The 13,790-nt window shown below is 43.4% G+C and overlaps 2 protein-coding genes across 2 annotated transcripts; one reads left to right on the top strand and one right to left on the bottom strand.

Moving 5' to 3' along the window:
• Positions 1-1,205: 1,205 nt before the first annotated feature.
• On the bottom strand, positions 1,206-3,267 carry LOC123157625 (uncharacterized). The gene is made up of 2 exons (XM_044575885.1): positions 3,039-3,267; positions 1,206-2,200 (listed from the first exon to the last, which is right to left on the bottom strand). The coding sequence occupies exons 1-2, from the start codon at positions 3,265-3,267 to the stop codon at positions 1,206-1,208; spliced, it is 1,224 nt and encodes a 407-aa protein (XP_044431820.1).
• Positions 3,268-3,746: 479 nt separating this feature from the next.
• LOC123162687 (uncharacterized) lies at positions 3,747-6,624 on the top strand. The gene is made up of 6 exons (XM_044580464.1): positions 3,747-4,328; positions 5,223-5,394; positions 5,485-5,672; positions 5,956-6,098; positions 6,188-6,253; positions 6,350-6,624. The coding sequence occupies exons 3-6, from the start codon at positions 5,495-5,497 to the stop codon at positions 6,500-6,502; spliced, it is 540 nt and encodes a 179-aa protein (XP_044436399.1). The 5' UTR covers positions 3,747-4,328; positions 5,223-5,394; positions 5,485-5,494; the 3' UTR covers positions 6,503-6,624.
• The last annotated feature ends 7,166 nt before the right edge of the window (positions 6,625-13,790 follow it).

The following is a 13,790-nucleotide window of genomic DNA, read 5'->3' as shown; positions in this document are numbered from 1 at the left end:
CAAAATCTCCTTCAGAACCGGATGGTGCAAAATCTTTACATCTGCATACTACTCCTATATGTCTGCCAGAGTTCATGGTATGGGCTTGCACTGGTTTTTCATGAGCATTCATGATACACGTAGGTTCTTGATGCAGTAAGTTAGTTACTAGATCACTTGTCTTTGCAGGATTGCTTTGGCACTAGGACATGGCTGGCTCGGCACTTCGTGGGCAAGAACATTATTGGGATGGCAAGTGAAATCTGAGCAGAGTACTTTAGCATTGAAGGTAACTCTCGGCTGGATTTTTTGAAGCTATTAGTCCATGTTTCTACTATTTTTTGCCTTGAGGACTGTAGGAATTTGAATGTCTTTTTTTTTTACCGAAAAGCCCTTTTTGTACAGGTCGCGTTGGTGAAATTTGGGTCGGATTGGTGTGAAGTTGTTACCTGGATGATTTTGGTTTGAACATGTTCAGAAGATGGAACTTTCTATTACAGCCTGCAGTTAAGCGGGAGTTTAGTAGCGTATGTGTCTTCTAAGGTTTCGGAGAACCTTCAGTTCAAGAAAAAAAGTTTCAGAGAACCTTTGGGTTGGGATATTGGGATTGTATTTGCTTTTTCAATAAAGGGTGGATTTTATTGACTCAAAATGAAGCATAAAGAGAATACAAATACAATAAGCACACTGCTTGCCACTTAGTCGTCGAATGATTGCAACGTTGGCTTTGTTTCACTCTGGAACCTATTACATGTTGGACAAACGAAATAACTATAGATAAGTTATTGATCTACACTTTGAATGGTATTAATTGATTTCTCTTCGAACTGAGATCTCGAGGCTCCCTATTTCATTTGAAATGAAACCACAACAGGTCCCAATTGCAACATACTCACACTAGCTAAGCGAATGACCGACCACATTCAACAGACATGTGGGCTGAACACCGTACAAACCCCTACAGATATTAAACACACGGATATATACATTGAACAAAGATGTTTATTTAGTAGGTTCGCTTACATGTCAAAACATGGTTGGAGTTGATGGGAACACTAATGTAACATGGATGGAATACCACCAGTGCAAAAAGGGCAAGGAAATGACAAAAGTGTAACTAAAGACTTACTACTCAAGTTTGTCACAAGCCCACGGCCCTAAGACTGTCGAAGTTCTTAATCTGTTGGCCCGCTAATCACAGACACAAAAATACGACCGGACGAACCTTAGCCAGAAAAGCTACCAGGCAACGTTGACCAAGTCAACTTCACCGAGATTATCACAAAATCATTCTTTATTTCTTGATTATCATGCCCATGGGTTTTAGCCTTGAAAGAACAACAATGTTGGTGGTCAGAACTGGATGACAGTGCAGCAACCTTGAACTTCAAATCTATCGAAGAATTTTTCAATACAGCAACCACAGACCTCTTTAAGCTACATGATTCAGCAACCGCACCGTCAAAGAGCCGGATTTCCTCATTAAACCCACTGCTTAAACATCCGACAGACAAATTGAAACTGCTTTGCACTTCCGAGATAAGAACCTCTACAGTCGCCTCAACTGCATATAAAAGACATGATAAAATTATGTCAACCGCACCACCATCACCGGGAATGCGAAATGTGAATGGCTGATCCCATTTGCCTTCGTGGGCTATGAGTGATGCACCATCGATCAATTGTATGTCATCTTTTTCTTCTTCACCTGCCTTGATCCTCATGTCATGTTCAATTAGAACACTATCCGCCATATCTATCCCTCGCTTAGGGCCAGTCATGTTGATAAGAGAACCCTCCTCCACAACGATGGGATCATCCCTGCTGATATTGATGACATAATTAAGCAATGAATCGATATCATCCCGCACCGCTATGTACCCATACAGCTCTACTAAGCCACCATCCACGGGAATTTCAGCCAACTCCACCGAGTAAAATTGCAGCATGCTAAAAGGATCATGAGTCATGCAAGTTCCATCACGGACGACACAATCCGTGGGATCCGACAATGACATCGCCTCGAGCCGGCTCTCGTTACGGTCGGCAATACGGTACTCTTTCTTCCACCAAAGTAAATCCACATCACTGTATATAGAACCATCACGATGTCTGCTTTTTGCGAGAATATCATCACAAAGTTTTTTTGTAGCTGGTCCTACACGGTGCCCCTTATCTGTGCCGTTGGTCACGCTATGGAGATATGTGCTAGTGCCAGTAGCTACAGAGTGTTTAGTCTGAAAAGGCGGGGCTAATGAACAGTAGCAAGATTCCCTACTAGCTAGTGCGGGCCACTAGCACACAGCAGATGGCGCATGCGGGCACACCAGGAGCTGGCGCCTGCTGCCACCAGCGCGTCCCCCTCCGCATGCTGTTCTGTCTGGGGCATGCAGTCAGCCCGTGACTCAAAACGATGTCTGCGTGGGCAAGTTGCAGGATGCACTGTTCTGTTTCTTGTTTTTTTAATCGGCAACGGTGCATGTGAGACGCGAGTCGTGTCACTTTCATCTTCCATTACAATGCCCCACGCATGTGCAACATCTCTCTTCTCTCTCACAACGTCTCTATCTCCTTTTCTCTCTGAACTGTCACACAATACCTTCTCTCCCTTCTCTTCCGCCTCTCACAGCACCATTCTATTTCTTCCTTTTCTCTCTCTCTTTTCATTTTCTCTGTCGCACACAGCACCTCTCTCTCTTTGTATCTCACGGATTCTCTCTGCCAAAAAAACCACTCTCTTCTCACAGCATATCTCTGTATCAGAAAAAAAACACTCTTCTCTCACGCATGGGTCAATGGTGTGCAGGAGGTGGGATGGAGGAGAAAGCGTGTACAGTGATTTTGTCCCATGCATGTCAGTTGGACCGCAGGCTGACCAGCGTCAGGCATCGGCAGGCGTTGTGATAGAAAAAGGGAGAGACGCTGCTACAGTGAGCATGCGAAGATTATTGTTCTGCAAATCACATTGGGGAGCAGGCCACGGTTCAAATCTCGAGGAAAAGGAATCTGCTGCCAACGGCATAGATAGCAGGTACCGTGTAGCCCCAGCTACAAAAAACCGCTCTCACGAATATCATTCAGGGCATATCCATCCTCCTCGCTGACCATGATTTGAACCGTGAGATCCTCGGCTGCGCTGCTCCGATCTTCGTCGTCACAACCGGTGATGTTAACATTCTCGTTGCTCTGGGAAGAAATAGTAGTAGGAACGTTACCAGAAGAGATGGGCAGTCGCATGGGTGGTTTACCGGACTCATCATCTGCTTGTGCTCGACTGACGGCGGCCATGTTCCGAGATCCACGAGAAAATCGGGGAACACTACGGGCAGCAGGTGGGTTGGGAGCCGCCACGAGCGGGGAAACTCGCCGCGCAAGGGCTGATAGGAGCCACCAGCGAGCCATGGAAGAGAGGCGATCAGGTCGCGGCTCGCGAGGGCCGGAGTCCCAGCGGCCGGAAACCGAAGTCCCGATTCGTACGGGTTATGTGGACTTCTTTCTACGTTTTCCGTTGAGAAGAAAATCCCTCGATCCATCTCCTCGTCGTAAAGAAAAGAAAAAAAAATCCAGACCCTGGTGCCGGTACCTCCCCCACCCCACCAAGCCAAGCCAACCTCCATGGCCACCCCGACGGAACCCCGCGACGGCTTGCTGGCTACACGGCGGTATGGCCTACCCGCCACCCCTCCCTCTCGTTTTCGATCCGTTCCCTGCCTAAGTGGCGATCGAGCTTAGATGCAATTGGTTGTTTGCGGGGTTGCAGAGGGAGGGTTCTTGTAATACATAGATCATCACCTGGTTTCAGTCAGATTTTTGGCCGATTGCTCGCCCCTACTTCGCTTCGGATTCCTCATTTTACCAGCTTAGCCATAGCCGGACGATAATGCAAATTATTCATCTCGTATATAATATAAATCGACATAAACTGGAGCTCTACTCACTCAATGATCCTGCATTAATTTCTGTTTGTTCCACTTCAGGAGCCCGGAGCCGGCGGCTCAAGACGATGCGCAGATGCCGCAAGAGCCAGCAGGTGTCTCATTGTTGAAGGAGGCTCTCCACACTGCAACATTGGAGGAATCGTCTGGCGCTTCCTCTTCCTCTCTGCTGGTGGATGCAGTGTCTCATGATGAGACCATTCTGGTCTCCCCACCATCAGGCCGCTTGTCTCCTGGTCCTGGGCCACCCGTTACGTCCCGGAGACCTTGTGGTTGGCCCAAGACATTTATCATCAGAACTGACCGTGAGGGATCTGTTCATATGTATCCTCCTATTGGTGGGCCATTTCAGAGCTTACAGGAAGCTGATGATGCTATTGTGCGCCATCTTGATGATCTGCGGGATAAGACAGTGTAAAGTTTCCCTACTTCGCTCTAGATCTTCATCACTGGATTTCTCCTATTCTGTGTGCTCACATTTGCAATTGATAATTTTATAAAAATAGTCATATGCTTCTGTGAGTAGGCCACAGAAATTATCAGAGTCTCATACAACACGAACCAGGAAAGGACAATTGCCACAAAGTAGACTAAGCTGACATGTTGGTTAAATTACTTTTCTGGGAATCTGTTGAGGTTAAGAAGACATTTTGTAACTGTGGTTATGACTTGTGACTTGTGAGTGAGTTCTAGCTTAGCTGAAAAGAAAGACAGTATATATGCTACCACTTTCTTTGTATACTAAAAGATAACAAGTACAAAAAATCACATGACTTGTAATTTTTAAAATAACTCATACAGTTTGTCAACTGTTTGTCAGGCTCTCGCCCGCATAACTCTGTTTCTTCGGGTAAACAATGGTCATAGCCAGAATAATAAGTTCCTTTTACTGGTTACTACTCTGAGGTGCAAGCGTACTAAGTTGGAATGGCCTTCAGAATAATTGTTTCATTGATCCTAGTACAAGTACTTCGCCAGTCTCCACTTCACGCACACCATAACCCATCTCCTAATGTGGCGCTTAAACCTGAGTGGTACGGTCAAAATCCCAATCGTTTAGCTTGTTTGGGATTCGGGCGTGCTTGGCTTGAGCCCCAGCCAATCCTAGCAAAAATTGGTTAGCCAATTATAGCAAAAATTGGTTAGCCAATTATTTTAGTTAAGGTTTCGATTACCCAATGTTTTGGCTAATGTTGGCAAGAATGTTCCTTTTAGCATTGACAGAGTACTTTGTGTCACTTTATTTTCCCCATTTTTCAGAAAACAATACAATCTACTAATCAAGTAGAATGCTCTGATCTAAATTAGGTGCCTAGCTGACCTTTCCTTGATGGAGAAAGTTGTACAGCATGCGCTTTACTGGCCTGATGGCACAAGGAAGAAGCTTTCAAAGTCATCAGTAGATCCGGAAAGGATTAACCATACACGCCTATTGGTTCAAGCTCTACTGGACAAATATAATGAGGACCACAATCTTTTGGTGGTTTGCTCTCTCCCTCTCGCGCATTGCCACCCTCTTTATTGGCTTACTCATGTCGCAGTACTCATACCATTCATGATTCCTGTTTAGAACCTTGCGTATGAACTCCAAGATCAATTTGTGGTACTATCATCTCAATTTCACCGCAAGGGCTAAAGGAGACGATGAATTTCACAGTGGCATCGTAAATTTGTTCTTTGCCGAAGTCGCGCGTATCGGAGGAGCATATAAGGATTTTGTGCTCAGCTGTTTCTACATGCTTAAACCTAATGATAATGGTATTATGTACTTCTCACCTATGTCGGGGTCTTGTTACCTTGAACTTATACATCAGTATAAATGTAAATGTGTTTCATATTGTAGTGTTTGGTTGCCCCTTTGTTATGTTTCCCTTCATCATCCATAATCTTACAAATTTAACATCTTCATGCACAGACATGTAAGCGACTTATTGCACACGTTTTTTTTTACATTTCAGTTATTCAGTTATTATTATGTAGTTGGCCTGGTTGACTATTTTGTAGTTAAATGACTTATCTATGTCTCCTTTATTGAATGAAGGTCACTGCCGTGGTTGTACATATAACAAAAGGGTTAACTTGAAGCACCCTAATGACGCTGATGAATATTCTGGGGGTCACTTGGATTCATATTTGCCTTATGGTGGTGACAATACTATACAAGATAGCGGCTCTGATGAGAATGTATGCTAATTTACTGTATGGTGTGCGTGAGTGCATCTAACATTTTGCTGCTTAACTCTTTCTTCCATGCATCGCCCCTCTTTTTACAGTTCGATGCGGAGGAGGAAGCTAGGCTTCAAGCTAAGGAGGAGGCTAGGGTAAAACGTATATACGGGGTAATATATAGTATATCTTTTGTGGATAGTGTCATTCTAGTAGCATGGTTTATTAATTGACTGATTATTCCCTGCTTGTGGATTCATTCACTTTAGTGCTTTGATGATCCAAGCTTTTTGGAGCAAATGAGAAGGCGTTTCAAAGATCATCCGCGTGCTGAAACAGTTTTTCAGCTAAAAAAAGAGACAAAATCCTCAGAATGCAACACCATTAGTGGACCAGCAGGGTGCAGTGGAAGACTGAAGTGACCGGATGCGACTCCACCTACTTATGCCTCGTACTAATTTGGAAGATATAGGAATTTCGTAGAAATTCTAATGGTTGGGCAAGGAGGGAGAAACACATTGGTAACAACTAAGGCGTCAAGGTATTGTTGTGCATAAGATGTTGTTCAAGATGGTGCAAACATGACAACCCACTTGTAAATATATATTGTGCAATCACAAACCTTTTAATATTCAATATCCCCAAGTTCCATACCCAGGTAGCTTGTTATTTCTTTAAAAGACACCAAGAGGAAAACACACTCGTACTGATACAAAGAGAAATCTTTTTGTTTGAGATGGACCTAATTTTAGCAAGTAACAAGCTACACCTAATTAAGTTCACTAGCAAGGCGTCCGTGTAAGGGCCCATTGTTAGGTTAGTTGTGGCTCATTTGGTTGTTATTCTTATTTGAAAGATCAAGTAAAAGTAGTGTAGTAGAGGGTGCGGGGATGAATGCCAAATTATAATAGACCAAATGTTGATTTGTGGAGGTACATAGTTGTGAATAAAGAGTAAAAGCTAGCGGAGGTACACTGCACGGATAGTTGATAGACAAACCCAGGAGGATAAGTTGTGTATAAAGAGGTGAAGCGTCTCAACTCTCCAGAGGAGAGCACGCAGAGTTATATTGATCGTCGAGAGAGAAAGCTCTCGTGAGATTACAATGATAGGGACTACAACCGTGACAGATTACACAGAGGGGAGATAGGAAGTTAAAAGGAAATCTCCCTACAACTTCTAGAGATGTAACCTTCCATACAAGAGATATAACGTGTCATACACAACATGATGTTTAACACCTGCCCTTCACAACTACGCAAGTTGAGATTATGCTTAAACTTTTGGCAAGCAATGCTTTTGTGAACCCATATGCAAGATGGTCCTTCGAAGGAATTTTCTCTCTAACCTTTTATTTGCAACTCGTTTTTTGAGAAAGTGAAATTCTATTTCAATATGCTTAGTCCTAGCATGAAAAACTGGATTAACAGACAAATAAGTTGCACCAAGATTATCACACCAAAGACAGGGAGGTTGAGCTTGTGGCACTCGAAGCTCTTTTAGTATAGACTGAACCAAAATAACTTTAGGTGTTGCATTTGCTAATGCTTTATATTCTACCTCTCTACTTGAATTGGAAATAGTAGCTTGTTTCTTTGCACACCATGAAATTAAATTTGATCCACGGAAAATTGTAAATCCACAAGTTGATCTTCTATCATCTAGGCAACCAGCCCAATCCGCATCAGAGAAGGCACTAATGCGACTGGGTGAAGATTTACTGAATGTTAGACCAAGACCCCCTATATTCGTCACATACCTCAAAACAATTGTGGGTGCATGCAGAAACTTACAAACTCTATTTACTACAAAAGAAATATCAGGCCGAGTAAGTGTTAAATACTAAAGTGCACCAACTATGCTTCTGTAACTGGTAGTATCTTCCTGATGAAGAGTTCTTCTGTCAAGGACAATGATTCTGAACTGGACAAAGGTGTTGAAGGTTTGCAGTTTTGCATGCCGACTCTAGTTAACAAATCAATTGCAAATTTTCCTTTTGATAATTGAATGACATCTCTGATTTTCTTAACTTCAATGCCTAATAAGAAATGCAAATCTCCTAGATCTTTTAGAGCAAACTCTGGACCCAAATCCTTTAGTAATCATGTTATTGAAAGTGTCCTCATAGTCAATGTCATATCTTTCCTTAAATCCTTTTGCTATTAGCCTTACTTTATAATGATCAATAGTGCCATCTTATTTTTGTTTTAGTCCTATAGATCCATTTGTAGTCAATTAATTTTTTTTACTTCCCGACGAGGAGCTAGATGCCATGTTTTATTATTATGCAATGCTGAATATTGTAGGATCAAAAGTATGTCTAGAGGGGAGTGATTAGACTACTCGACCAAATAAAAATCTGTCATTTTCCCAATTTTAGTTGTGGGTAGATTTTGGTAATTATGAAAAGTCAAGTAACACCCTACACATGCAAGTCTAAGAGTATAGCAGCGGAATGTAGAACATTGCACATCTAAGAGAAGGGAAGGGTTTGAAGAAGGCAGACTCAATGGGGACAAGAAGATTTTTGCCATGGTTCCGATAGGTGGTGCTATCGTACATCCACGTTGATGGAGACTTCAAACCATGCATGAAGGATAACGGCTGCGCGAGTCCACGGAGGGCTCCACCCATGAAGGGTCCACGAAGAAGCAACCTTGTCTATCCCACCATGGCCATCGTCCATGAAGGACTTGCCTTACTCGGGTAGATCTTCATGAAGTAGGCGATCTCCTTGCCCTTACAAACTTCTTAGTTCAACTCCACATCATTTCGGAGGCTCCCAAGCGACACCTAACCAATCTAGGAGAAACCACTCTCCAAAAGGTAATAGACTGCGTGTTAATGATGAACTCCTTACTCTTGTGCTTCAAATGATAGTCTCCAACACTAAACACTCTCTCATAGATTTGGTTATGTGGAAGAAGGATTTGAATGGAAAGCAACTTGGGGAAGGCTAGAAATCAATGTTCAAATGGTAGGAATGGAATCTCTTGATCTCAACACATGAGTAGGCTGTTCTCTCTCAGAAAATGAATGGTGAAAGTGTAGGCACGTACTGATGGCTCTCCTCTTTGAGGAAGAAGGGGTGGAGGGGTATATATAGCCTCCACACAAAATCCAACCGTACACAATTTTGACCCATCTCAGTGGCACCGATTAGCAAACTCGGTGGCACCAATCTGTGTAAAAATATGAACATTAGGAATGGTGGGATCGACGAGAACACAACTCGGAGGGACCGATGTGCAGGGGCTTAGGGAAAACCTTGTCTCTGTGGCACCGATTGCATCATCTCGGTGGGACCGAAGTGAAGCAATAGGGCAACAGAAAATTGGTCAAGCCATCTCGGTGGGACCGATTGCAATTCTTGGTGGAACCGAAACAATTGCAATAAGCAACACAGAGCTAGCAAGGCCATCTCGGTGGGACCAAGATCCATATCGGCAGATCCGAATTGTTAGGGTTTTGGCAGTGGCTATGTCCAGATGAACTCGGTGGCTCCAGGTAGGAAATATTAGTGGGGCCGAGTTGGAATTTAGGGTTTGGACATATTTGGATAGAGAAAGTGGCTGGGTTTTTTGAAGCAATATCACTAAGCACTTCAACAACAAGATCATTAAGCAACACCTCATCCCCTTTTAATAGCGTTGGCTTTCCTATGGACTCAATGTGATCTTGGATCACTTAACCCAAAATGAAGAGTCTTGAGCTTTTTACCAATCCATTTCCTTAGCATTTTGAGGGGTCCACAATCACTAGTCCCTGCCATGCCAATCATTGGACATCCTGAAATATTTAACTTGAATAGATATTAGTTCAATGAGATATATGTTGTTATGAATTACCAAAACTACCCAGGGATTAGTTGCACTTTCAAATATTCCTCCTCCATTGCCTTTCTCCACCTAGCATCACTAAAGCCTTCACTCAAAGTATTAGGTTCACCTGATAACCATGCCAGACCAAACTTTAAAATATTTGGTAATGTATGCAGTTGATCACTTCCCTTTGAAGCTGTGTGTGTGGTGGTGTAATGATGGCATTAGGAGGAGCTGGCTCAAAGAATCAGGGGGAGCAGCAGGGGATCCAACATCTGCAGTAGAGGATGGAGCAGAAAGTCCAGGGGGGCACATGAGATCCAGGTGTTGATGTAGACGATCCCGGGGACACCAATCTCGTGGCGGGTCCGCATGCTACAATAGTGGCCACACGCCCGGCTGGGCTGGGATGTATAGAAGCTGCTACTGAACAACTAACAGGAGGGGCCGGTAGGTGGGGTCGGCCACCCAGTTGTGGCTATGGGCGAAGCGACCCTCATGTGTCATGTGGGCCCAGCTAGCTGGTGCGGTCGGTCGTTTGAAGCGGAGACAACGGCGCGCCTTAGCTGATGGAGAAAAGCCCAGAGGAGATCACCCTGGCGTGACTGCGACGCCTGGCGCCATCGATCCCAGGGTAGATCGTGCCGCAGACTATAGTTGGAGGGATCGCGAGGCAGATTTGCCAGAGGAGTGCGTGAGCAAAGGGACACATAAAATAATGCACATTGCACCGTTTTGCAGTGTTTCATCATTTGCACCATTGTTTCCTTCGTTGTTGGAGCCTACAACATCACACTCAGACTGAGGATTAGGAGGATTAGTCAAAGTTGTATTAGTACAATTATTACCAGCATCATAATAGAAGCCGGAGAGATGTGATTGGAGGTGAAGAATTTCTTGCTGCAGAAGGGCACCGACATTGAGATGGATTTTTAAGAAGGAAAATTGGGTCATCAAAGACAACGCCACGAGAGATGTAAACACGTCCATTAGAGACATCAAGGCACTTGACCCCTTTGCATTGCACACTATAGCCAATGAGTACACACTGTGTGTAACAAAAAATGAGTTTACGTTTATTGCAGGGATGAAGGTTTGGCCAACAGGCACAACCAAAAACATGAAGTGAAGTGTGATCAGGTTTGAAGTGTGAAAGGCGTTCAGTAGGTGTCTCATTGTTAATGACACGATAAGGCAAGATGTTGATGAGGTGAACAACACTAAGAAAAGCTTCATCAAAATTTAAATGAGAAAGAAGCAGTAGCAAGTAAAGTGAGTCCTACTTCCACAATGTGCCTATGTTTGGGTTCTGCAGAACCATTCTATTGGGGAGCATGTGGACAAGAGACATGATGAGAAATTCCTATTTCCTGAAAAATAATAATTTATTTTTCGTATCCACCACCCTAGTCTAATTGTAAAGAAATGATTTTGCTAGCAAATTTAAGTTCAAAAAGTGCTTGGAAATTATGGAAGACTTGAAACACATTAGCCCATTTCTTAAGGAGATATATCCAAGTATATTTTCTACAATCATCAACAAAAATGGATGTGTGTCTATCAAGAAGAGGGAGCTGGACCCCAAACAACCGAAAAAATGAGTTGTAAAGGTTTGATAGAAACACTAGGGAAAATAGGATATAGTAGTTGATGACTTTTGGCTCTTTGAATGAATAATAAACTATTTCAGAATTACGTTCACCAACAACTGGGAGTTTATTTTTACTAAGTACTTGATGAACAATAGAAAAGACGGGGTGACCCAAACGATGATACCATCTTCTGATGAGAGTTTGATGGCACCGCACACTAGTTTATTGAATCCGCTTAACTAGGGAATCAACGATAGAGCCCGTCCATGCATCTACCTCGATAAATGATTTTCTTCGTGGCATGGTCCTTGATCAAAAAGAAGTGTGGGTGAAATTATAGAAAAGCATGATTGTCAGGGTAATGTGATGGACTGAAATAAAATTCTTGGAAGTACTAGAAGCATGCAGAACATTATTTAGATTAATATCCCGATGTGGGGTTTTAATAATTAAATGAACGACATGAGTTATCCTCATACCTGCACCATCGATGTTGTGGACTTGATCGTGGCCATGATATCTCTCGTGTATGATGATCTTCTCAAGTTCGCCAGCAATGTGGTCGGTGGCACCTGTGTCGGACTAGTTTGAGTCTGCTCCATATCGGAAGTGCCAATGGTAGCAGCTACCTTTTTTTTCTTAGAGTTATCTTTGGCATGGCGCCAAAGGGAATCTTTTGCGGTATGGTTAGTTTTTTTGGCATATTTGACAAGCATCTTCGCCATACCCTTGTGAAGAGGAACCACCATCACCATGGTGGTTTTTATTGTTGTTGTAGTAGGGGCGCATTTTGGTGTTGGTTATCGTTGTAGCCTCCGTCGTAGCCATGATGGCCATTATCTTGGCCACCACCATAGCCGCCGGTCTGGGCACGGTAGCCGCCGACACCCTGATGTGGATGGCCGGCACCATAGCCATTGTTCTGGCCACCGCCGTAGTTGTTGTTTGGGCCACGGTAGCCACCGCCACCTTGGCCAGAGTGTCCTCCGGCGCTGCCCTGGCCTGGAAGGCTCTGCCACCATCATCTCCATTGCGAGGCCGCCCTTTGGAGAAGCCGTCCTGACCGTGCCCATCAAGGTTCATCAAAGACTTGAAGCCACCAGCGCTCGTGCTATGGAACAATTCTACAGGTTGATCAAAATTGCTCACGGTGGAAAAATCATCATCAACGGAGAGTGGGTCGGTGCGGAAGTAATGAGTAAACTTAATTTTCAAACATTGTATTTTCCATTGGTAGTGTTCTGTTGTATTTCTAGGCTCATTAAAACTTATAGGTATTAACTAGGAAACATGCCCGTGCATTGCAACTGGAGATTTTTTTTATCATACACTCGTAGTCGAATAAGCAAGACTCATTATCCTCCTTTCCTTCCTCTATTTCAACATGGTGCCCCACCTATGTCACGGCTTACCCTCGGTTCCTTCCTCGACGGCAGTGACCATGGTGTCCACCTGATCATAGTGTGTCCGAACATATTCCCACATGACTCCTTAGGGTACGGTCATATAATCATATAAATTTTAGCACCCAATCATGACAAGAAAAGGAGGCACACTGCACATGTGGTTGGATGATAGGGGAATCTAGCAGTCGAGGGGAGGGGGCGCTTAGATGTGATGCCAACTATACCTCCACGGTGGGCGTCGGAGCTTCTAGACCTTCCGCCTCGGCCCCCTCATGTGCCCGATAAGTACACCTCGCCCTTGTCCTCTTGCTTAAACATAAACCCCCTTTCCTTTCAATCTCCTCAGAAAAGGTTTGCCACTTCAATAAAATTGAAAATAGTCAAAAGTATCAAGAATCATTCTTAAAAAAATCATTTTCAACAAGAAAAGTTCACATCGTTTGATATATCTACCTCTCTAATAACGATATTAATAGTAGAAATATGTCTTCCCCTGTATTTAGTAGTTCACACCTTTTTCACACTTATTTATTCTATACTGGTTGAATCCGAATATAAGCATCAGAATGGTTTCAAAAAATGATTAAGTCCTAATTTATTACTATAAAATACGTTGTTATTGTTATTTGAGCATCAAAATGGTTTCCAAGCCAAATATGGACATGCACAATTTCTCTCGATAGACAGCCAAATAAGAGCAACACTACAACACATGATCACACATTCGGCCTTAACCACACGACGCCTCAATCCTTCGAGGACTTTTATCCCACTTGTATACCCACACAACAATTCTTCCTTTTTGAGCCCTTAATCCATCATGCATATATTTGGATCTCTTTTCTCCTCAGAGCCACACCTGATCCTTTCTTTATTTGTTTCTGAGGAGGC

This window comes from Triticum aestivum, chromosome 7B (genome assembly GCF_018294505.1).
Source record: "Triticum aestivum cultivar Chinese Spring chromosome 7B, IWGSC CS RefSeq v2.1, whole genome shotgun sequence".
Taxonomy (NCBI): Eukaryota; Viridiplantae; Streptophyta; class Magnoliopsida; order Poales; family Poaceae; genus Triticum; species Triticum aestivum.
Note: the sequence above shows the minus strand (reverse complement) of the source record. Positions and strands in the feature narration are given on the sequence as shown.